The sequence below is a fragment of the Schistocerca americana genome, chromosome 1 (assembly GCF_021461395.2).
Source record: "Schistocerca americana isolate TAMUIC-IGC-003095 chromosome 1, iqSchAmer2.1, whole genome shotgun sequence".
NCBI classification, from domain to species: domain Eukaryota; kingdom Metazoa; phylum Arthropoda; class Insecta; order Orthoptera; family Acrididae; genus Schistocerca; species Schistocerca americana.
The window spans coordinates 734,631,586-734,658,105 of record NC_060119.1 but is presented as its reverse complement, the minus strand read 5'-3'; the positions used below and the strand labels follow the sequence as shown (position 1 = coordinate 734,658,105).

The window sequence follows — 26,520 nt, the reverse complement described above, 5'->3', positions numbered from 1 at the left end:
TTCCAGCTTCTGATGGCTACAAATATCACTATTTTATAGACTGAAAGTGTAACAGAAATGGCAATGATAATATAAAGGAAAGTGTCAAAATTAATCTCAGAAACTCACCAGTCGAACTCTCTGAATTATGGTAAAAAACTCAGCAAACAAATGGAAACATTCTTCTGGCTTGAATTTCTTAGGATCTTCACAGAAATGTTTGGCTAAAGCATGAGTAGAAGCCTTCACCTTATTCATAGCCTGCTGAATTTCATTACTGCATTTCAAAGCAGCCTTAAAGAAATCTGTGGAAAGAAGAGCAAAACAGATTTTAACAATAGCAAGCACAAATTCTAAAGTGAGAATAATTTGTAGATCTATTTTATAACATGATCGGAGACTATGGGATGAAGAAGTACTTGTTTATGCAACAAGGTTATTTAAATTAACAGTGCTGGAAGTTGTGTTCATTACCTTTGAACTGCACCCTGATTCCACTTGTATCTTCCTTCAGCTGTGATGCAACATGTTTGACATCACTAATAAGTTTCATCACTTCTTCCTGGAGCAGATCCACTGATATCCTGAAACATTGTAAACCATCTTTCATTCAGACATTCTGTTTGGAAGTAATTATTTTGTTATTTGTTTTATAAACACAACCTTTTTGTTAATATGTCATTATGTAGTAACGAGCACTCTTGATGCAAGTTCACCTATTCCACATTACAGTCATTATATATTCAGTATGCAGTGGTACCAGTTGCTGTCGCGGAGATAAGAGTGTTTGAAGTAGTCATCTTCAAATTATGGGGGTCACTAGAACATCTTGATATTTCATATCAATGTAATTTTAGAAATAAAAAAATAAAAAACATGAAAATTGTCCTTTGATTTTCTAGAGTTTCTACAAATATTCTTGAATGCTAAAGATGTTTTCAAATGGTGTGTATTATTCTCAAGTAGAAACAAATGGAAACTGATACCACATGGCCAGGCCCAAACATGCATTTTTCGTCAACAATTTGTCTACAACATGTACTTGTACATCCACTATGTCTATCCCATATAGGGGATACATTTTACTTGAAAGTTTCTTGCAAAGTGTCAGGGGATAAATATGATATTGCAATGCCTGTGTTATTCCGAATTATGATGCTATATTCCTTCAGCCACATGTATATGTCAGAAGGAACTGACACAGCAGCAACTACAGCCATTATGAAATACAAGAAATGTATTTGCAGTTCTGAATATGGAAAACTATCAGCTGTGGAGTGGAATGACAACAATGAAAATTTGTGCTGCACATGAACTTGAATCCAGATCTCCTGCTTATCGCGAGTGGTCGCTTTGCTATTTGGCTATCTGACCCAAACTCCCATATGTTGTCAACAATGTGTTCTATATATCTAAAAACAAAGATGATGTGACTTACCAAATGAAAGTGCTGGCAGGTCGATAGACACACAAACAAACACAAACATACACACAAAATTCAAGCTTTCGCAACCAACGGTTGCTTCATCAGGAATGAAGGAAAGACGAAAGGATGTTGGTTTTAAGGGAGAGGGTAAGGAGTCATTCCAATCCCGGGAGTGGAAAGACTTACCTTAGGGGGAAAAAAGGACAGGTATACACTCGCACACTGTCCTTTTTTCCCCCTAAGGTAAGTCTTTCCGCTCCCAGGATTGGAATGACTCCTTACCCTCTCCCTTAAAACCCACATCCTTTCGTCTTTCCCTCTCCTTCCCTCTTTCCTGATGAAGCAACTGTTGGTTGCGAAAGCTTGAATTTTGTGTGTATGTTTGTGTGTCTATCGACCTGCCAGTGCTTTCGTTTGGTAAGTCACATCATCTTTGTTTTTAGATATATTTTTCCCATGTGGAATGTTTCCCTCTATTATATCCAACAATGTGTTCTTGTCCACCCAATATGTACAGGGTGATTATAATTAAAGTTAGACTTTCAGGGTGTTGTAGAAATAGCACCACTTGTCAGCATGACATCAAAATGCAACGGAATAGATTCAGAGAAGGGGCAATACATAGGGCAGAAGAAAAAAGTGCTTTTTATGCTGATTTCTCCCGTCCGATGTGATATGATCTTACTGTGGTGGATGGGCTTACGTAACTATCAGTATCACACCTGTACACCCATACACACTGAGTAGTACAGTTTGTTTAATGACAAACATATACCTTAGGCATTGTTGTATGATTAATTTGTCATTTGTAGCCAACCACTATTAAATATATGATGCTTACAGGGCCACCTATTGCTACATTTTGCAACTATTTATTTTTCTTCTGCCTTACATTTTCCCCATTCTCCAATAACATTATGTTGCAATTTGACGTCATTCCAACCAGTGGTGTTTATTTCTATGGTGGTTTGAAAGTTTAACTTTAACTGTAATCACCCTGTATATTCCTGTACACAGGAGACATTTTACTTGAGATTCCCTTCCCGGGCTCAGCAGATAAATACTACAGCCGCCTACACTTAACAAACAGGCTTATGCACACGGCTCTCATACTTTGTGAAGGAAAGATACCTGCCCTTCAGGGTCTCCCAGCCATTTATGCCATATACCTTTACTTTACTTTTTAGTTTATAACAATATTCTTTGAAAAAGTGAAATGTTGTACAAATGAGATACTTAATTACAAATTTATTTCCAATTCAGAAAACAAATGTAAAAATTGGACCAATAAAAGTGGGCCCTTTTCAACTCTTTGCTAATATTTATAAATATAAGAGTGGTTAGGGGGACGACAGGTGGCAGATATGTAACCTTTGAGAAACAAACAGATAAATTGCAAGAGCAAGGATGAAAATTCTGTCTGTCAAAATTTGTATTATTTAGGTGAAAAATTCAATGGATATTGTAGTAAAGGTATGGAGAAGATGAACAAGGTTTCAAGTATATTGAATATTACAAGACTCTAGTGTCAATATGATAAAAAAATAAACACACACAGAGCAGATATTAAGGCATAAGCACACTTAAATAACTTATGCTCTTATTTGTACTAGAATCAAACAGAATGAAATTCTTATAAGTAGATTCTCTACTAATAATTAGAGAGCCCCAAGCATTGCCAATTTTAACGTTATGACTGTAACGGACTCTTACCTTGCCATTTCTTTCATGTTACTCATATCTTCTGTGAATTGTAATATTTCCTTATTGTTAGCTTCTGCAACTTCTACCACATAGTGCAAGAATGTCAGCCTTGGTTTGTTTGCTTTTATTTCTAGGAGCTTTGGTAGTGTGCTGAGTGTAAAGCCTGCTGCATTGCCCGCATAGCTTCCCTGGAACAAACACACAGTACCTTACATTTTTTTTCCTTTTTTAACTTATGAATTTACTTCTCACAAAAGCTTCATGTTAGGAATACTTACAGCATTTATGTAGTTTCCAAGTTGAAGCACTAGTGCTAGAAATTCTTTCAAACATTTATTAGCCTTCAGCTTATTGCATGCATCTGCAACGGCATTTAGTTGTTCTCTCAGTTCATATGTTCTTAAAGGAAACTCTTCTTTCTGCAAATTAATTGATGCACAGAAATGAGTCAGGATATATTATTATTATTATTTTGGCAATATGATGTTGATAATGGAGACATGACTTTCTACTTACAAGCAACATTGCCCTAATCCTGAGGACAAAGGAAGGTACTTCTGATAGCTGAAGATAAAATTTCTCTGCCTCTCCTAAACGATCCAGATCTCCAGAATAGCATCTGACTGAAGTAAGCTGTAACAGATAAGACAACTCTCTCAGTTAATGTATAATTTTTGAGCTCCGTGGAATAGTATGTATTGTGTTTTAATTGTGTTAATTACTATGATCTAAAATTAAAACTGTCATACATTAGGCCTACCTCTTTTTCTGTGGGAAGTAGTGGCAAGAGAGCTTTCAGTTTCTCAGGACCTATATCACCTCCTTTAAGGTTCTTTATAACTTCTATGACTGCTTTCCCTCCCAATTTGAACTGTTTTAGATAAATGTTTACTGCCAGATCTCTCTTGGTTTCCAGTAAAGTGATCTTGGGAGTTATTGGTGCTGGAAGTGTTACTGGAGAAGACTTTCGATGTTGCACAGTAGCAGTTTTCTGACAGAACAGTTCTTCCATTTGCTTGAAATCAACTCTAAGACTCTTTGCTTCGCTCTGCATTTCAGTCCATACTGATTCACCTGCAAAGAATTAGAATTCTGTGAGAACTGTTTGCCAGCAGTAAACAATCAAAAATCTGTGTTTACCTACAGAAGATGAATAAAATCACCACACATATTGCTGTCAGTGTGGTTATTACTACACATTTTATGGAACAAATCTGAAATTTGTTTATATCTTCTGTATTTATTACAACTGTAATGAACTTAATAGTACCATGAAGTGAGTAAATCATCATTTTTCTTACCTATCATAGAGACTGGAATCTTTGTCCAGCTTAGGGTTTTCATCTTCCGCTTGGGCAGTGGTAGTGTGTTAGACTTGTCCTTTACTGGTGTCCACAAACTTGCAGAATCTGGTAAATGTGCTGGAAGTGAATGTCTCCTATGTAACATCAGTGTTTCAAAGCTGTCACTATTGGGAATTGGAGGAGGTGGAGGTACATAATTTTTTTGTTGAGAACTGTAACCTCCAAGTGATGAAGGTGATAGCACCCCTGAAGCTGATGGAGTAGCTGATGACACCACTGTAATAAGTGGCAGTGGCAGACAAGGTGGAGGAGGAGGAAGAGGAGGTGGTGCTGGAAATGACAGTTTTGCTTCTGATGGTGACAACTGATGCTGTTTCTCATTATCACAAAGTTGCTTTACTTCTCTGGTATATTCCACCTCGGTCTGCGTAGACACTGTGCTTGTATTATGGATATAAAAAGAATGTGTTTTGTTAATACTGTCAGCTCTTCTTTCATGATATTTTTGAGTGCATGCTGGCTTTTTGTGGATAGAAAACCGAGGTTTTATAGCTTCAGATGAAAGAGAGTCAAGTGCTTCCCACACACTGTCCCTGAAATCATATAAAATTTGCCTTTATTTTACTTGAAAGGTCTAGTAGTATAATATATGCACACATCAGTGGGTTACAGACATTGCATGCATAGTTATACTTATCATAAGGTAAACATTATGCCAAGTATTTCCATTTTAATTTAAGCTCTGATAACTTACACATTTGGATTTGTTGGATCTAGCTGTGCAAGCTTTTGTAGCATGGAGTGGAACCTGATAGCATGTGGTGTATCAGCTATCTGTTAACAGACACAAAAAAATTAATTAATTACTGTTCTCTTTGTGGCACAATACACATGGGTACTTTTACTAATGCAAGTTATACACACTAACCACAAGTATTTCTGTTTATCAGTAGCAATAAGGACAATAATGTGTACCTTTTTGAATATTGTTTCAAACAACTGATGATGAGTTAGTTGTTTTGTTGATTCTAATTCCATCTCATCTCTGTGTTGGTAATCAATGAATGCTGAAACTTGCATCTGTAGCTCCTTATAATCAGTTGCACTTAGTGAACTCAGGATTGGTCCAAGCCCACGACCTAGGAATATGCAACATATTGTATGTGTTTCAGATGTAACATTTTTCTGTTTTGAGATAACAAACAGGGTAATAATACTATGAATTTTTATTGGTAATTCTTTACAGATTTTTTAAGCCACACATTCACTGTACAGCAAAGGCAGCTAGAAGTACGAATAAATAACTACTCACCAAGCAATTCATTCCTGATCTGCACACGCTTGTGGACATTGTGGCAGCCCAGTGTTAGGCAGTTGATGAAAGAAAGCAGCCTTGTCTGATATTCAACATTTTTTGTGTTACGAAGTTCACTCACTATTATGTCAAACCCATGCTTCTGATCACAAGTAACCTGTGCACAGAAGGAAAATATTTTCATTGATCATGAATCATCACTTGTCATATGCAGTTAGAAAATATCGTGCCTTGATAATTTGTTCTTTTAGCAGGGAACTCATAAAATAATGGAATTGCAGTTAGTTTAAACCTATGTACTTCTTAGCGACATCATGTTGACCAACTGACTGACTTAAGGCAGGTTTGCTTTCTAACCTCATGATTACTGAGTGTCTAAATGGAAGAACAAAATATTTACCTTGAAGTGCCGTAGAGCATGAAGAGCCATTTCATGTCCTTTCGAAGAATATGCGCACACAGCACAGAGAAGTTCAATAACTTGCATTTTAACTGTGATGTTCTGAGATTCTAGTGCTGCAACAGAGGAAGGAAATCATATTGAAGTCATTTTTCAGATCAAATAGTACAATGGTTTGTGATAATCACTGGACAATTAGTTTAATTGCACTCAAGCAATTGCAATAAATGTGGTAAACTACATGGGTGTAGCAAGATATATTTTGCATAAAGGGGTTTGTTGTTAAGAGCTATTTTGACAGAAACTGAATCGGTTGTGATAATATAATTGTGTGAACTGAGCAGAATATTGATATCTGCTTTCTACATAGTATTACCACTCAGATACAAATACTGCATACATATACTTGGCCAGCAGCTACTGCATCCAACCCAGTTCTGATAAAAAAATTTCAAACATAATAAGGCAACTAAAAATCAAACATTCTTCTGCCGTAGACAGTGTTATGTATCACCTAATAAATGAATAAAGTGGCAGTGAATAAAGCAAATCCACTATTTAAGAAACGGTACAGAAGTAAATTGGGAAACTGCAAGGCAGTGTTATTGATCTGCTTTTGTAAAAGTATGTGAATGATGGCAAAAAGTAGAACTGCAAGTTTTATAACTAAATTTAAAATACTACACCTGTCCCAGCATGGTTTCAGAGAAGGGAGGTCAATAATAATGGTTCCAACAGATTTCTTTAGTCGAACGTACTCTGAGTTTAGTAACAGCTAAAAGAAGACTTAGAGGATTTTCATGGACCTATATAAAGCATTTGACTGTTTGAATCACACCACAGTTGCCGCACACATCTGGCTGTTAAGTAGGAAACTTTGTCATTGATGACATGTTATAGTGTTGTGAGGCTACACTTATGTTGTTAAACATAGTTATGCTGTTACTTAGAAATGGGTGGCCACAAGTATTTGAACACCCAAAACGTATTCTGTCATGTTTTTGGTAGCTACATAATTGTTAATAAGGACAAGACATTAATAGAAGGTAACAAGTTTTGAAAACGTATCTTGCATATAGAAAATAATGTCATATGGTTCAATGGGCTGATGAAAGTTTTTGTATCGGACACCAGGTCAGCGATTTGCGTATTCCCAACCTGCCGCTCTTATCTGTTATCCAAGAAGGGTAAGGTGACCTACAGTGTGATGTGGAATCCAAACCACATCTTTCCTGCGACTCACACAGATGAACAATGGGTGAAAACAAAGACTGAAAAACTGATAGTCTGACTGAGACTCGATCCTGCAACCTCTTGGTTTCCAGGCATACACTTTACTACTAAACCACCAGTCCCAACATATGTGTAAATAGCTCTGATGAATGACACATGTATCCATATATTTTGACTGCATTGACTTAGAAGCTTAAATTATTTACACCTCAAGGTACTGTAGATTGTAGTATATGACATAAATTTCAACTTGAGACCCCTAACTGTTCTTTACAGATGCCTGTATCTTTTGATTGCATTGACTTACAAGCCTAAGTTTTTTCCCCACCAAGGGACAGTGGACCTTGGTACCTGTCATAAATTTGGTACCTGTCATAAATTTCAACTTCATGTTGTTGCTGGAAAAAAGGAGTCTTAACTGATGGACACACAGATGTGCAACAAATTGCAAAAAAATATTTTTGTGTAATATAATTACAAATTAACAATTTTTATATTTTTTTCTTTACTTGTACTGTAGACCTTGTTTCTTGTTGAAATTTGTGACTCTAGGTCAACGGGAAGTACCCTGTACATATTGATGAATGAGTTTGCAAGTATTGAAATATGTAACATAAATGGCTGTATCTTGTGATTGCACTGAATTAGTGGCTTAAACTTCCCAGCTGCCAACTGATCATGCTCCTTAGTATGTGAAATAAATTTCAGCTTGATTCCTCTACCCGTTCCTGCAAAAAAGGGGTCTTAACAGGCGGACAGCAATGTGATTATGTAAGGGTTCCATTTTTAATAAGCTTGGGTCTTCTTTAGAGAAGTGGTGGCCAACTTTCTGAGCAACAACAAGCCTGCAATTTATAAAACCATGTTAGTATAATACTGCAGATTTTCATGAAATTAGGATGCAACATGTGTGAAGCTTCATATTCTTCATTCACACATTGGAAAATCCAGGATCGAGGGACAGTCAAGGAAAAGAAGTTTTGCCCCATGTCAGAAAGAACAAATTGCAGTGAAACGAAATTAAATTGCCATTTATGTGTTGTGCTGTTGTAATAATTATCAGCATTTTTAAGTAAACATATGTGATTGTCTACTCTAATGACGCTGTAGTGATTCTATACAAGATTACAAAATAAATAATTTATTTTCAACCCAATTGAAAAATGCTCTCTTAACTGAGTTGTCCAGAAAAATGAGAATGAAACCTGAAATCACTCTACAGTCATGCAACATTAATGCAAGAGTTCTGAAGTACAGTGTAGCCAGTTAGAGATCTGAGTTACAAAATGTCAGCCACTGTATGACATTAGGTTCCTCCTTAGGCAAATACTATTACTCCTCTATACATATGATTTCTTAGACTGTGCGAAGCTTGCAAAGGAAGCAGTCCCAAATACTGGAAAAGCAGTTAAGTATCTAAAACAAAAGTACATCCTTTCCCTCGTGCACAATGAAGCAAAAGCTGTAGATGATGATGTTCTCTGGATATAGTTCTATGGACTTGTAGTCCAACGAATGGTCTACTCAGGTCCTATATGAGAAAATATACAAGCTAGTTACTTAAAAAGAATATTTGACATTCAGAAAAAAGTAGTTAGGTGTATAACAAAACTACCCAGATAGTCCCGTAGGCGAGCTTTTGTACACCATAACATCATAAGAGTTCACTCATTGTGTGTGTATCTCAGAAGATTATGGGAGGGAGAGCGACTGATAAACACCTCCTTTACATAAAATAATAAAATCTCAAACTTACATTGAGTGCTCCAGATGAAGGATACAAAAATATTTTTAACGAATTACTGAACTCAACTGAGGAAAAAAAGTAATTAGTTCTTGTTTAAATCATTGAAATGTAAAAAGAAGTGTATATACAGTATGTATGAGTTATGAAAATTAAACAAAATATTGATGGCATAGGTAAACAACCTTCCATGTGACTGTAACCCTGTTTTCTTTATTGTACATACAATGTATTCAAGTGTGGCTTAATGTAATGTGGTAAATGCAGATGCTACGTCTGTCTTTGCTTGCCTACAAAACTGTATGATATGCCCAAAAACATCGCCTCAAAAATAGCAGCTTAGCAAGGATAAAGAGTAATCAAGCAAATGAAAGTTACAATATCACATCAATAACTCATTTCAAAAGGTACTTCGCTTGCAAGTACCCACCTACTCTTTGACTTCTTCTTTCTATGACGATATAATTGCAAGATCTGCGCTCATGACTATTACATACATGCATCTACTTGTCTAACACGGTAGAGGGTAACAGAAATGCTGATATGGTCTAAGCTACTACGCAGTTTAATAATCCAAGCACTCCCCTTCAGGACGAATCCACGAAATTACTTAAGAGCTTCCTGTATAGACTGTGACTATAAACATTGACTGACTGAAGTTTGCCTATCGGCAGCGGTAGAAGTAGCGTACAAGAAGTAATTTTTTCCGTGCTATAATTCGGGTGATGGTGTCACATGCTGTTCGTAGCTCCACAAAACTTCAACGAAGTTCCCTCTGCTTGCCTTAGTAGCGGTTTCACATCAGCGCAGTATAAAAGCATTATTATATCTTTTCGACCACGAAAATGTGCACCGTATCAACAATGCTCGAATAGCATCCCGTACTGCCTTGCCAGTGCGTCAAATGATGAACTTCTCTCCCACGTCACGAAGTATGCAACAGTTACAAAAGATACCAAAACCGTGAAGAGGTACATGTGAGAAGACTTAAACTACTACACTGCATGCTTTTGCAACTACCAGGACGTAGGATGCGAAGGTGCAGACGCACAAAAACTGGGACTTCACACAAAGAGAATTCTCTCAACTCACACAAATTACCATATGGAAACCTGCTCGGTACGTGCATTTAAGACGTCTCGTAATAGTGTGTAGCTGTTCGATAGCCCATTTTGTAGTAGGACTATAAAAGAAATCAGTGAACTGATCGATTTTATGTGTTTGTAATACGGAATATGAACCACAGTCAGGGTCTAGCTCATTCTCAGCTGTGTACAGTGCTTAGCAATTTGTAAGAATTTAATAAGTTCGCAGCCTAAATAATTTTTCCTGTACTAGTTTATATCTACTTATTGACCGTTTTTAAACCAGTTGCCCTATTATCTGTTTCATGAAAGATGCAGTGGCTGTACCATAAACGTGCGGTTCAGAGTGAGTTAACGGAGAAAACACGAATTTGTGACGAACTCGCAAATCAGTTCATTTGTAGGCATTGAGTGTTGATACTTACTCATTCTCTCTCTTCACTAAGTTATTCTCCTGTTGATCATTTTCGGTTACTAAGACGTTACCAACTCTGTCCCAGAGTAAAATAACTAGAGCCGGACGTGTTCTTAACACAGTACCATACATTGTAATGGTAAGTGAATTTCCAACCGTTTATTTACGCATATCTAATCAGAAACATCGCGTGCTCACCTGACCTTATGACACACTTGTTGCCATGTATCTCCAGCAAACTGCTAGATTTATGCCTTCTAAAACATGTGTAGTACGCGTTTTGTCACACAACCCACATGACTCTATCACGCCTCCTATGGTCTTCCGAAGAGTTCGTGTACTTTGTTAAGCAAACGATGGATCCTTTGAAAAGTTCTACAGTTCAAAACCTAGCCGCAAACCACGCGCAACGCAGTGCGAGGGGTTCCCTGAACGCACACACCCAAAAAGAGATCTTTTCTGGGAATTTCGTTACACATACACTTTACTAAGGACGCTACAGTTACGACAAACAACGATAGAATAGTGGGTGTTTACCTTGCGGGCTGCACCCATCCCTGGTCAACCTCCTGAGCCGTCCTACGCCGAGCTCCAAACGGCAGAGCATCGCGGGCTGCCGGTCCATCGTCTTCTGCTTGTTGCGGAGCTCCTGTCCTGCACGGGCGGCTGACAGACACAGGCTGGCGGCCGGAGCGGCGGCTGGCAGGGAGTCCTGCAACCCCCTCCCCCACCCCCGACTCATCGCGGCGTACCGTTACCTCACTCCGAGTAATTGGCAACCCCTACCCCTCTACATTCCATTCCACTTCACTTGCCGTGAAAGACGAGTAGTTGTTCACCTTTGACTTAACTATTATTACGCACTTTTACTGTGCAAATGATAGTACGCCAGTAGCGTTCTGATAAAAAAATTTCAAACATAATAAGGCAACTAAAAATCAAACATTCATCTGCCGTAGACAGTGTTATGTATCACCTAATAAATGAATAAAGTGGAAGTGAATAAAGCAAATCCACTATTTAAGAAACGGTACAGAAGTAAATTGGGAAACTGCAAGGCAGTGTTATTGATCTGCTTTTGCAAAAGTATGTGAATGATGGCAAAAAGTAGAACTGCGTTTTATAACTAAATTTAAAATACTACATCTGTCCCAGCATGGTTTCAGAGAAGGGAGGTCAATAATAATGGTTTCAACAGATTTCTTTAGTCGAACATACTCTTGAGTTTAGTAACAGCTAAAAGAAGACTCAGAGGATTTTCATGGACCTATCTAAAGCATTTGACTGTTTGAATCACACCACAGTTGCCGCACACATCTGGCTGTTAAGTAGGAAACTTTGTCATTGATGACATGTTATAGTGTTGTGAGGCTACACTTATGTTGTTAAACATAGTTATGCTGTTACTTAGAAATGGGTGGCCACAAGTATTTGAACACCCAAAACGTATTCTGTCATGTTTTTGGTAGCTACATAATTGTTAATAAGGACAAGACATTAATAGAAGGTAACAAGTTTTGAAAACGTATCTTGCATATAGAAAATAATGTCATATGGTTCAATGGGCTGATGAAAGTTTTTGTATCGGACACCAGGTCAGCGATTTGCGTATTCCCAACCTGCCGCTCTTATCTGTTATCCAAGAAGGGTAAGGTGACCTACAGTGTGATGTGGAATCCAAACCACATCTTTCCTGCGACTCACACAGATGAACAATGGGTGAAAACAAAGACTGAAAAACTGATAGTCTGACTGAGACTCGATCCTGCAACCTCTTGGTTTCCAGGCATACACTTTACTACTAAACCACCAGTCCCAACATATGTGTAAATAGCTCTGTTGAATGACACATGTAGCCATATATTTTGACTGCATTGACTTAGAAGCTTAAATTATTTACACCTCAAGCTACTGTAGATTGTAGTATTTGACATAAATTTCAACTTGAGACCCCTAACTGTTCTTTACAGATGCCTGTATCTTTTGATTGCATTGACTTACAAGCCTAAGTATTTTCCCCACCAAGAGACAGTGGACCTTGGTACCTGTCATAAATTTGGTACAGCAGAGGTCATCAGTCCCCTAGAACTTAGAACTAATTAAGCCTAACTAACCTAAGGATATCACAAACATCCATGCCCGAGGCAGGATTCGAACCTGCGACCGTAGCGGTCGCAGACTGAAGCGCCTAGAACCGCTCGGCCACTCCGACCGGCCATGACTATCAGATACGTGCAAGTACATGTCTAACAAAGTAGAGTGTAACAGAAAAGCTGATGTGATCTAAGCTACTACGCAGTTTAAGAATCCAAGCAGTCGTTTTCGTGGCGAATCAACGAAATTACTTAAGAGCTTCTGGTATAGACTGTAACAGTAAACATTGACTGACTGAAGTTTGCCTATCGGCAGTGGTAGACGTAGCGTAGAAGAAGTAATTTTTTACGCGCTATAATTCGGGTGGTGGTATCACATGTTGTTCGTAGCTCTAGAAAATTTCAACGAAGATCCCTCTGCTTGCGCGTGAGTAGCGGTTTCACATCAGCGCAGTATAACCGTATCAACAATGCTTAAATAGCATCCCGTAGTGCTTTGGCAATACATCAAAGGATCTTTCCCACCTGACGAAGTATGCATGTTACAAAAGATAATAAACGTGATGACGTACATATGAGAAGATTCAAACTGCAACACTGCATGCTTTTGCAACCACCAGGGCATAGGATGCAAAGGCGCAACTCACAAAAACTGGCAATTCACACAAAGAGAATTCTGTCAAGTCACATAAACTAGCATCTGGAAACCTGCTCGGTGCGTGCATTTAAGACGTCTCGTAGAAGTGTGTAGCTGTTTGATAGCCCATTTTATAGTAGGGCTGTAAAAGAAATCTATGAACTGATCGACTTTTTGTGTTTGTAATACGGAATATGAACCACAGTCAGGGTCTTGCTCATTCCCAGCTGTGTACAGTGCTTAGCAATTTGTAAGACTTTAATAAGTTGGTAGCCTAAATAATTTTTACTGTACTATTTTATATCTATTTATCAACCATTTTTAAACCAGTTGCCCTATTATCTGTTTCATGAAAGATGCAGTGGCTGTATCATAAACGTGAGGTACTGAGTGAGTTCACGGAGAAAACATGAATTTCTGCCGAGCTCGCAAATCAATTTATTTGTGGATATGCAGAGCATCGCGGGCTGCCGGTCCACCGTCTTCTGCTTGTTGCGGAGCTCCTGTCCTGCACGGGCGGCTGACAAACACAGACTGGCGGCCGGGGCGGCGGCTGGCAGGGAGTCCTGTAACCCCCTCCCCCCTCCCCCCCCCCCGCCCGATTCATCGCGGCGTACCGCTATCTCACTCCGAGTAATTAGCAACCCCTACCCCTCTACATTCCATTTCACTTGCCGTGAAAGACGAGTAGTTGTTCACCTTTGACTTAACTATTATTACGCACTTTTACTGTGCAAATAATAGTACGCCAGTAGCGAAATTACGTAATTTTATATTCCCTGTATCCACTAACTGATTTCTCGCTTCTATTATTACTGTCCGAGGATATCTGCGCAGTTTATATTAGTGAGAAAAACGTCGCGATCTGCTCACATTTTGTTGACTAAGAGATATACTTTTATGAAATCAGTAATGGTAAATCCATCTACAGATGGCGGCGTGGACTCTTACGCGAATTTTACGTGGTTTTAACGAGAGAACCTTTTCTTTCTTTTCTTTTGTAACAGTACTGTGCCAAGTTCCTGGGTGTGTAACTTCATAGCAAATTAAACTGGTCAAACCACAACTTACATCTGAAAAAAAGACTTCAGTTTGCAGCTTTTCCTGTGTGCATAATTGCACCATCTACATATAAGATCGCCGTTACTTTAGATATTTCCATACACTGTTGTCTTGCGACATCATCTTCTGGGGTAACATGCCCATGGAAAAGAATAAAAAGTTATCGCTCAGTAGAGAGCTATAAAGCGTCATAAGCGATTTGCATCCAAAACACTCTTGCAGGTTTTACACCGATATCTCAGTATCTCTTCTCTCTTGCATTTTCATTACTAAAAAATCACCCTCTTTCAAAACCAATAATGAATATTATAAATACAACACAAAATCAAGAGAGGACTTATTTGTACATAAGGAGCGAACTCTTTGGGCATCAAAGTTTACAGTGATCTACCTAGAAACATCAACAAAAGTCTTGCTCTTGAAACACCAAAATTGAAAAGCATATTGAAGTATTACCTGATACAGAGTTCCTTTTATTCAGTTAATGTTTTCTTTAGTACAAATGGGCTAGTTTTCACGTAGCTTTTTATTGTAGAGACGAGTGAGCCATTCAATGCAACCATAAATGTCAACTATTTTTAATGCGAATTACTCACAGTGTATGTATAAAAATTATTATTTCTGTTCATGTATTATGATTAACATCAGTTGCTATGATTGTTGTCAGGAAGCAATCGCACTGTACTGTACAGTATTGGAAATATTGTGATAATACTGACCCGTTCCGTATCCTAGCAACTCTGTGCTATTGGAATCAATGGAACTCCTATTTGGCACCGAGCGAGGTGGCGCAGTGGTTAGACACTGGACTCGCATCCGGGAGGACGACGGTTCAATCCCGCGTCCGGCCATCCTGATTAGGTTTTCCGTGATTTCCCTAAATCTCTCCAGATAAATGCCGGGATGGTTCCTTTGAAAACGACACAGCCGACTTCCTTCCCCATCTTTCCCTAACTCGATGACACCGATGACCTCGCTGTCTGGTCTCCTTCCCCATACAACCCAACCCCCAACTCCTATTTGGAATAATCTTAATGAGAAAGTCTCAGACCATAGGATATAAAGAGCCATTCACCGTTCATATCGGCTCCTTTACTCAAGAAATCGCATAGAGATATCAGATAATTGGAGAGGAATTTCGCCTTATGCAGAACACATTTGCAGTTTTGTTCTCACCTAGACGTGTTTCAGAACTTTTTGTGCTATCTCCAGGGGGTTTATTTGTTTATTTTTCTTCTGAAAATTTTTAATCCCTAAAGAAATTTCGTAAAAATATTTACATCAGTAAAATGAGCGATTATTGGTAAATATTTTACATTGGTTTGCATACAGTCCAGAATTGAGACATGTGTTACTGAATTGAAGCACTGCATGTTATTTATTTACGATACGTCTAAAGGTTCTAGTTTTGCAGTACATTTGGAAATAAAGTGGATGTGTGCATTTCTTTACATACCTCGTATGAAGCTATCAGCTGTTGGATGTTTGTGCTAGTAACAGTAGGTCTACTACGCAATCTACAGCTTGTCATGTGAAAACAGAAAACGTTACTTTATTTTTCTGTTTATTATGCATTTCCGGCCGAGTATCACTACGTATCGTGTTGTTTAGTGTGTTATTTATAGTTTTTGATGCTGTGGTCGAAAACGCTTAACAAACATAAGAAAGTAACGTTTTGCTTTTAGCAGAAGACAAGCTGTAGATAGCTGGAGCCACTAGCATAAACATGAAGCTTCATGTGAAGTATGCAAACAAGTGCATACATTCACTTTATTTCCAAATGTACTGCAAAATTAGAACCTTTAGACATACCGTAAATAAACAGCATAGAGTGCTTCAACTCAGTGATACATGTCCCAACTCTGTACCGTATGCAAACCAGTGTAAAATATTTGACAAGATTCACCACTTTTCCTCGTATAAATAGTTCTACCAAAAGTTTCTTTAAAGGTTAACATGTAACAACAGTTTTGCAGAAGAAAAATAAACAAATAAACTCACTGAAGATAGCACAAAAACTGCTGAAGCATGTCTGGGTGAGAACAAGAATACAAAAGTGACTTGCAGAAGGCGATATTCCTCTCCAATTTTCTTAGCAAACTCGGAAATAAGAACTGCAACATTAACAAGACGACTAAAAGGTGTCAGATATTTATCTACCATTTGAAAATGATGTTGGATAATTTTTTATGAACCCCTTTTTTCCGAATGAATACACGTTGACAAATGATATAGATCTAGCTTAATACTAACACGAAAAAGTACTTTTTAGTATTTTCCTTTGGCTCCGATGTTTGGTGTTTGAACTGCATGTGTGTGGCGCTATAATGACAACGTTGTTGGAAGTAATAATGTTCACAGATATTCAGTGGAAAGTTACTGTCTGCCGCCTAGTGCGTATGCAATTAAGTTTCGCCTTTTTAAACCTTGTTAATTGTCTTCACTAAATCTATAGTGATATTATTTGGTAGTGACGTCACTAATGTTTGGCAGAGTTGGAATAGAATAGAACAGAATAGAATATTTATTCACTTTTAAACATGTTGACATGCAAATGGTGTGTATGAAGTTTATGGACATGTGTAGTTATCTCTACTTTAGTATGGTATTCGTATATGGATTCTTGCCTAATTATGTTACAAGAAGGTTTTTATGTAAGTTAGAATTTTAGGAAAGACCATTGTTGTACAGATTGACCTCATTTGCAAATCTAATACTGTTTGCCACAATGAATCACCATATCACATTAATTACTCATACCAATATAATCTGTAAATAATAATAACATGAACTTTATATTCCTAATTCATTATGAAAAAATTAATCAACATATCTCACTGGTTTCTTTATAGCTTATTACAGTATATAGTTTTGTATATTCCCATATCAAAACACCAAGTCTTCCATCATACATTCTTCTAATTCTTTCACTGTATAAAAAGCTTTACATTTTACCCATTTTGTTGTTACGCTTTTAAACTTACACAGCAACACTGAGTGGAAATTTTTGGACGGTTTGTTAACCTACGGGAGAAAAAATTTACAGCTGTTGTGGGCCTATGCTAGTCTAGCATATGACACGTGTGTTTCTCCATTCCACATTCCATATGGTGACTGAAAAAGCGAAGTATGAGTATAGTAGAAGAGTTTCACATAGAGTTGCAACAGATAAATCACGTATGAGGATCATACATAATTTGTCTGTGTGTATATCCCAGCTAAGACTTCGATCAATACGGAATCTGGGAGCATTTAAATTAAATATTTTTTTTTCTTTATTGTGATTTCATTCCTCTGCCCCATATGGGCAGGGGAGGGCTGTCAGCAGCACAATCCGCCGCTCTTCAGCCGAGTGACATGACAACTAAAACAAGAATAAAATAATACATACATAAGGAGGTAATTAAATTAAATACAATGTTGTTTGTTTTTATACTGTTTATGTTTAATGCTTGTTTTTATACTGTTTTCATCGGTGGAAAATGTGCATGAATTGGAAAATACCAAAAGACTCACTTTTTTACTTCAGGTATCCACCAAAAAGACTCACGTGCTTACTTAAGGAAAAAGAAACTAAAGAGAAAACTTTCAGTATTTTCACAGCTTTTATGCGGTTGTCGCTTGACTATGCTTAAGAAACTCGCAATGCGGCATTTGTCCATTGTTGTCGACACTATCGAAATCGTCGGACTTTGGAAGACTGGTGACTGGTGCCCTTCCTCTTCATAAGCAACACCAAGGTAACATGAGATTTCGCATCTTTCGCTTTCCGATTAAAATTATTGGCGTATGTCCAGTATGCCCTAGCGTTCGCTTGCGGATGCGCGGATTTAGGTCTTAGCAAACAATCGTGGGGTTCCGTTGTCTCAATTCGACAGTTCCGTTTGCTCTTGTTATTCGTTCTTCCGCCATTGGTTTCGGATTGTCAATGTACACGGTTCCCAGACAATCAGTATTTTATAATACCCAAGCTGCTTCTAACAGTTTGCAAGCGTCTTTGAACATTAGATATTACCGTGACAGTAATAGTCTCGTGCAAATTTCTGCTACCTATCAAGAATGGAAAAGATGCCGAAGAAGTTACAGGAATGCTAAAAGAGGAGTGCAAATTTTGGCTTATTTATTTTAGGAGGAGGATTTAATACGTATCTCATTACCATTTGCAATATGTACAATAGTTTTCTTTTGTCGTGGAAAACAAATTGGCTGAAACAAGGATAAATTCGTTTCTTGCCACTTATGATTCAGTGTGGAAATAATTGCTGTGGTACAGAAATCTCATGGTTCTCTGAAGTACCTGAGCACCTTAAGTAAAAATTAAATTATTTATTTGATGGTAAGAGAGATCACAATAAAAATAATTCAAGGCATTGAGAGAACACAATTTTTTCTGTCACGAATGATCAGTTTTACTTATGTCATGTGTCATACTCCTTTAGCGAGGTCTCTCCCTATGTAAACATAACCAAAAATAATTTTGGAAATCCTTCAGAGATGCGAATCATTTACTTCGTTCACCCCGCGCAAAACTCAGTCTGTAAGAGGACTCCGACATCAAATGTCAAATCTGAGCCAGTAGTGCGGTCGAAGTTATAACAGAGAATCCATTCTAAGTGGCGCAGACAGTGGTGTGACAAGAAAAGGAGCCCCTAGTGCTCACTTTGCTCATTCGCAAACCAAAATTTAAATTTAATGCTTCAAACATTGACTGCCATAGAGCTGCCGTCGGCCACGGCAAAGGCCCACACCTAAACCTTAAAATTGCGCTTGCTTACACAATGGTTTGCTCATGTTCAACAGTGGAGTTCTTGCTGCTCTTCCTTTCGTTCTTTTTTTTTCTGATTGTTTTTATGCGTCTCACCACGAATTCCTCTCGTGTGCCAACCTCTTCCTCTAAGAGTGGCACTTGCGACCTGTGACCTCAGTTATTTCCTGGATGTATTCCAATCTCTGTCTTCATTTACAGTTTTTACCCTTTATAGCTCCCTATAGTACCATGTAAGTTATTCCTTGATGTCTTCTCAGTTCCATATATTCCTTTCCTCTCCTCTTCTCCGCAGAATCTCCTCATTCCTTACCTAATCAGCCCACCTAATTTTCAACATTTGTCTGTAGAACCACATCTCAAATGCTTCGATTCTCTTCTGTTTTGGTTTTCCCACATTTCATGTTTCACTACCATATAATGCTGTGCTGCAAACGTAGATTCTAAGACATTTCTTCCTCAAATTAAGGCCTTTGTTAGATACTAGTAGACTTCTCTTCGCCAGGAATGCCCTTTTTGCCAATAATGTCCTACTACTCCATTCGTCGTGGGTTATTTTGCTGCCTAGGCAACAGAATTCCTTAACTTCATTTGCTTCGTGGCCATCAGTCCCGATGTTAAGTTTCTCGCTGTTCTCATTTGTGCTACTTCTCATTAACGTCCTCTTTCTTCGATTTACTCTCAATCCATACTCTGTACTCATTAGGCTGTTCATTCCGCTGAGCAGATCCTGTAATTCTTTTTCACTTTCACTGAGGATAGCAATGTCCTTTCACCTTGAATTTTAACGCCAGTCTTGAACCTTTCTTTTATTTACATCATTGCTTCTTCGATGTATATAGTGCAAACATTAATAGAAATGACAAACTGCAAGAACGGGTTGGTGACTGGGAATTAAGGAAAAAAGGTCTTGTATGCTCTGAAGTGGACGGTGTGAGTGCAACAATAACAAATCGTCGTAGAACACAGTACAGAGCTGCATCTTACCCTCATGACAACAAGTGTTCGAAGTGCCCTCCATGGGATTACACGTGGTAGAGATAGTAGTGGTTGTCATGCAGGATACGTATAATCGTTTTTTGGCTTACACTATGATGGCAGGCTACTTGCCTGTAGCTTGTATTAGAGATCGTCTCAATATCCTGTAGAATCTGGACCTCCAATCTGGTGTACGCACAGTCTGTACCCTGCCTGCACCTTTCGTTTGTCTGTAAGGACACATGGCCACACAAACGCCCAAAAAGGGCTTGAAATGTTGTGTGGTGTGGTTGGTGCCTGTGAAGGTACTTGTTTTGGTGTAGCTGTGCCACCTCTCGACCGTTTCCTTCTACTTGGTCGGACACAATTACCATTTCCGCTTGTTCCCGACATGAATACCAGACCATTCGGCTGCTTACTGCATGTTGTGTCTGTCACACAGCCTGCAGCACACATGGTGCACCACATGGCACATGATTATAGGGACTGTCATTCGTCAGTACCATCTACCATGGCAACGATGCGTTTGCGGACGCTTGTTCATAGGACCTACTTTCCTCTATTGTCAGTCCGGAATACATCCCTGCAGTTTGTCGGTCTTATTAATGTTCACCGTGTGGACCGAAAACAGTGGCGAAAAACTACGTCTCTGTCTTACACCCTTTTAAGCGGAGCACTTCATTCTTGGTTTTCCAGTCTCATTGTTCACTCTTCGCATTTGTTCATTTTGTATATTGCCCGTCTCTCCATATAACTTACCCCTATTTTCCTCTAAATTTCAGACATCTTGTACCATTTGCCGTTGTCGAACGCTTTTTCAAGGTCGACAAATCCTATGAACGGCTCGTGATTTTTCTTTGGTCTTCCTTCCGTTATCAGCTGCAACGTCAGAAGCGCTTCACTGGTGCCTTTACTTACCTAAAGCCAAACTGATCGTCATCTAACACTTAAGCCAAACTAATAGTCAACCAACACATCCTCAGTTTTCTTTTCCATTCTTCTATGTGCTATTCTTGTCAGCAGCTTGGATGCATGAACTATTAAGCTGATTGTGCGATAATTCTCGCACTTGTCAGCTCTTGCAGTCTTCGGAATTGTGTGGATGATATATCGCAAGGCTCATACATTCTACACATCAACGTGAATAGTCGTTTCGTTGCCCCAATGATTTCAGAAATTATGAAAAAATGTCATCTATCCCTTCTGCCTTATTTGATTAAGACCTCCATAGATCTTTTAAATCCTGGTTCTTATACTGGATCCCCTATCTCTTCTAAATCGTCTCCTGTTTCTTCTTCTATACCACCAGACTCATAGAGACTTTCAGTGTATACTTTCTACCTACACGCTCTCTGCTCTGCATTTAACAGCAGAATTCCCATTGCACTCTTGATGTTACCACCCTTGCTTTTAGTGTTACCGAAGATTGTTTTGACTTTCCTGTATGCTGAGACTGCACTTCCGACAATGATTTCTTTTTCGATTTCTTCACATTCTTCATGCAGCCATTTCCCCTTGGCTTCCTTGCACTTCCTATTTATTACATTCCTAAGCGATTTGTATTTCTTTATTCTGAATTTCCCTGAAAATTTTTGTACTTCTTTCTTTCGTCTATCAGCTGAAGTATTTCTTCTGTTACCGATGGCTTCTTCGCAGTTATCTCCTTTGTACCCATGTTTTTCTCTCCAACTTCTGTGATTGTCCTTTTAGTGATGCCATTCCTCTTCAGCTGATTTGCGCGCTGAGCCATTCATTATTGCAGTATCATAGCCTCAGAGAACTTCAAGCGTATCTGTTCATTCCTTAGTACTACCATCTTCCTTTCTTTGCATATTGATTTGTCCTGACTAGTGCCTTAAACTTCAACCTACTCTTCATCACTACTAAGTTGTGACCTGAATATCTGCTCCTGGTACACCTTACAATCCCCGTATCTGATTGCTGAATCTCTGCCTGACCATGATATAATTAAACCGAAATTTTCCCATACCTACCAGCCTTTTCCAACTTGCTGAAATTTATTGCAGATCTCAGTTAGTCTTTCTCGCCTCTGATTCTTCTACGAAGCCCATATTATCTCGTAATCTTTTTTTCTTCTCTTTCTCCTACAATCGCATTCCAGTCCCCCATGGCTATTAGATTTTCACCTCCCTTTACGTACTGAGATACCCGTTTAATATCCTCTAACTCTTCATCTTCTGCTTGCGACGTCGGTATGTATACCTGAACTATGGTTGTCGGTGTTGGTTTGCTGTCGATCCTGACGAGACATCGCCGTCACTGAATTGATCACAATAAATCACTCTCTGTCCTATCTTCCTACCCATAACGAATCCTACTCCCGTTACACCATTTTTTGCTGCTGTTGATATTACTCCTTACTCACCTGACCAGAAATCCTTGTATTCTTTCCATTTCACTTAACTGACTCACATAATATCTAAATTGAGCCTTAGCATTTTCCTCTTCAGATATTCTAACTTCTCTACCACGTTCAGACTTCTGACATTCCACGCCCCGACTCATAGAACGTTATCCTTTTGTTGGTAATTCAGTCTTTTTCTCATGGTCGCCTTCTCCATGGCAGTCACTTCCTGGAGATCCGAATGGGGGACTATTCCGGAATGTTTTAGCAATGGTGACATCAGTATGACACTTTTCACTTACAGGCCACATGTCCTGTGGATACACGTTATGTGTCTTTAATGTCATTGCTTTCTGCATCCTCATGCCGCTTCTGACGAGACATGGCTGTCACTGAATTGATCACAGTAAATCACTCTCTGTCCTATCTTCCTACCCATAACGAATCTTACTCCCGTTACACTATTTTCTGCTGCTCTTTGCTCATCTGGCAAAAATCGTTGTCATCTTTCCATTTCACTTAACTGACCCCCATAATATCTGGATTAAGCCTTAGCATTTCCCTTTTCAGATACTCTAGCTTCCCTACCACGTTCAGACTTCTGATATTCCCACCCCGACTCATAGAGCGTTATGCTTTTGTTGGTGATTCAGTCTTTTTCTCGTGGTCGCCAACTCCATGGCAGTCCCTTCCTGGAGATACAAAGGGGGGCCTGACAGGTATCTTTTACCGATGGTGCGATCATTATGGCACTTTTCAGTTACAGGCCCCATGTCCTGTGGATATACATTATGTCTTTAAAGCAGTGGTTTCCATTGCTTTCTGCAACCTCATGTCGTTGATCATGGCTGAGCAAAAGAGTGCACTGAACCTCTATCCTCTCCTCCTCCCTCTTTGACAAGGCCTTTGGCAGAATGAGGGTGACATCTTACGCCGAAAATCTTCAGCCGCAATTGCTGATGATTTTTATTCAAAATTTAAGCGGTGGCGGGTTTGAACCCGGGACCGTAGGCGTTCTGGAGCTCGCAGTGAACAAAGTGGGCGCTGTGTTCTTGTATACCGGTATTAGCGCCATGATCTGACGTCAGAAAAGCGCCCTCTGCTGGCACGGATATGAACTAAGCCAGTTGGAGTCCAGGCCTAGTGGAGAACACTTCGTTTTTGTAGGGAACACATTGTGCTCATGTGGGAGCCATCTAAGTGCTTGTAAAACAATAAACTGGTTGCCAAGATCGCAGGAATTCTTTTTATTCCGTGATTACCGGTTTCGGCGAAAGTGAAGTCGCCATCATGGGATCTAGAGAAGACAGAAAACACTATAAAAGTGGGCTTGGATTCCACTTATATAACATATATACATTTAAATTTAGTTACATACCTTAGGACACATACAGGCTGCATCATCATGGCAAACAATGATGTTATTAATAGTTGTCTGGAACACGCAAGCCTCACAAAATTGTCTTGAGTAGCACACAGATCGTGTCATAACAGGCTTTGCATGTGTGGTAACATTACGTCATTAGGGCCTGTACATAATTCTAGAGATTACTGTATAACGTAAACATATACAAAACTTATGAAAACTGCAGACCTACACAATTGCACATCTGCCTGGTCCCATATAAGACATATCGAAAAGCAAATGCAAATTTCATGAGAACTGCAGAATTACAAAAATGTACATCTGTCTGGTCCTATACCTAATAAGATACGATCATACGTAGATATTTTATGGGATCGGCAGGGTTATACACAGCACATCAGTTTGGTGACATATAAAATCTACCGAGAGTATATACAAATTTTAAGAACATTACATGGGTTCACAGTGCATATATAAAAATATAAAAAAAACACACCTTGCGTATGAGTGGAGATTTTTCCAGTTATATCAAATGCACATCTGCCTGGTTACATATAAAACATACCTTGTGTAACTCAGCAGTCCCAGAAAATTTTCATTTCTTTTCGGTATGTGACATCATTCATGGCTACTTCATAATTCTCAATAAGATTATTGGTTATTGAATCTGCGGTTTCGGATTCATGACAAAAGTTTGAATTTACATCTTCGCTTTGGTTATTTGTGACTACATTCGAAGTATCACTAATCCCACATTTGACTTGACTACCGCTTATTGGTATCTGTCCACCAGTTCGTCAGTACTACTGTGAGACTGAACTCTTTAGTATTGGGACAAGCAGAAAGTACCGTTATCCAAGATGGCGGCCATGACATCATCTGATGACGTCATCCAAGATAGCGGCTTTAGGTGGGAAGTTTGAATTTTGGAGGGAATATACGTCAATTAGGCTACCTCCACAAACCTAGCCCCCTCACCCAGAAAATGGTGGGAAGCTCAAATTCCTTCAGGATAATGCAGCCTCTACTAACATAAGAAAAATGGCGGGAAAGAATGGGCAGTTGGGCTACCTCCACTAACCCAAGCCATCCGACCACCGCCTCTTGCTATGAATTGGTGGGAAGTTAAAATTCCATCAGAAGAATGCAACACACCACAGCTACCTCTACTAACCTAAGAAAACGGCGGGAAAATAGGTTACTTGGGCCACCTCCACTAACCTAAGCCATCGACTGCCACCTGTTCCTAGGGATTGGCTGGAAAAGGACTCAACCTGCACTGGGCTGCTGGAGAGAGGAATGGGTGTACTTTATTTTAAAAAGGCACTTGGACTACCTCCACCAACCTAAGTCATCCGATCGCCACCTCTTCCTAGGAAATGGGACCTCGGCCTGCACTGGACATAAGTCTTTATTTTGCATGCACTATTTTATTTAAAAAATTAGAGGCAGTACAGCCTTCCAGTGTGGTTGCCAAGGGTTCCAGAGTCCAACTGACCTAGTTCACAGTACCACCGCCAGAAGGCACTGTCATCCATTACATGACAAATACAAGATGGTGGGGGAAAATGGCGGGAAACGGCGTGATCGCCATGGAATCTGTAGTCCAACTGACCTAGCACAGAGTACTGCCACCAGAGGGCACTGTCGTCTGTTCTGTGATGTAATCCAAGATGGCAGAGGGAAATGAGAGATCTAGAGTCCAACTGACCTAGTACTCAGTACAGCCACCAGGGGGCACTTTTGTCCATTTTGTGATGTAATCCAAGATGGCGGTCTGGGGTGAGGGGAAATGGTGGGAAACAATGTGTTCACCACAAGGTCTGGAGTCCAACTGTCCTAGTACACAGTACCACCACCAGAGGGCGCTGTTGTCCATTCTGTGACATAACCCAAAATGGCTGTCTGGAGGTGAAACTTATCCAGCCTGCGCTGGGCTGCTGGAGAGAGTAAGGAAAGAGTGTGTTTCATTTATTTTGCAACAATTTATTTAGGGAAGGATTTTGAAGTATAATATATTTATCACATTGATACAAAACACACGCTCTGACACACTTGGGGTCACACCACACAGCCTACAGACCTGTAAACTACTTTTCAATTACCGAAATAATGCACTACTGACATGGAAACAACTCCTAATTTACCAAAATAATATCAGCACACAAGACACAGACATGCAAACTACTCCTAAATAATGCGGTACATTGATATGCAGACACAGTATCAACTCGTAAAGTGTCGAAATAATGAATAGCACAGCCTACACACCAGCTCACAAAATAATGCAACAGACACGCAAACAATGTGCGCAAGCACCGCCTGCCGCCCCCTTGTCCACAGGACCGCACAAGAGGCTACTGACAGCCCTGGCGAAGTGACATGGCCGTCAGCTGTGAAGCCACGCACAGGTACCCATTTGGGTCCCTCAACCATGAGGCAGGGGCATCCCTTTCATACTTGACACCTGAGAAATTCGTTTTAAAATGTGTGATCACCTAGGCGCTGTTGCTGATGCTGGAGACCTATTTGCAGAGTGCAGACACTCCAGGGGCACACGTACGTCAAGGACACCGCTGGGCGCAAGCCAGCTTAAGCCATTGCGATCACTCCATTACTGCCCATAGCGACCGGCGAAAGTTGGGTCTA

The 26,520-nt window shown here is 39.4% G+C and overlaps 1 protein-coding gene across 1 annotated transcript; it reads right to left on the bottom strand.

Moving 5' to 3' along the window:
* Window positions 1–424: 424 nt before the first annotated feature.
* LOC124593911 (inverted formin-2-like) lies at window positions 425–11,268 on the bottom strand. Its single transcript, XM_047132265.1, has 11 exons — window positions 11,143–11,268; window positions 6,129–6,244; window positions 5,726–5,885; window positions 5,389–5,552; window positions 5,168–5,247; window positions 4,411–5,006; window positions 3,870–4,183; window positions 3,626–3,742; window positions 3,388–3,528; window positions 3,119–3,297; window positions 425–563 (listed from the first exon to the last, which is right to left on the bottom strand). Exons 1-11 carry the CDS (start codon window positions 11,228–11,230, stop codon window positions 425–427), a joined length of 2,094 nt encoding a protein of 697 aa, XP_046988221.1. The 5' UTR covers window positions 11,231–11,268.
* Window positions 11,269–26,520: the final 15,252 nt, after the last annotated feature.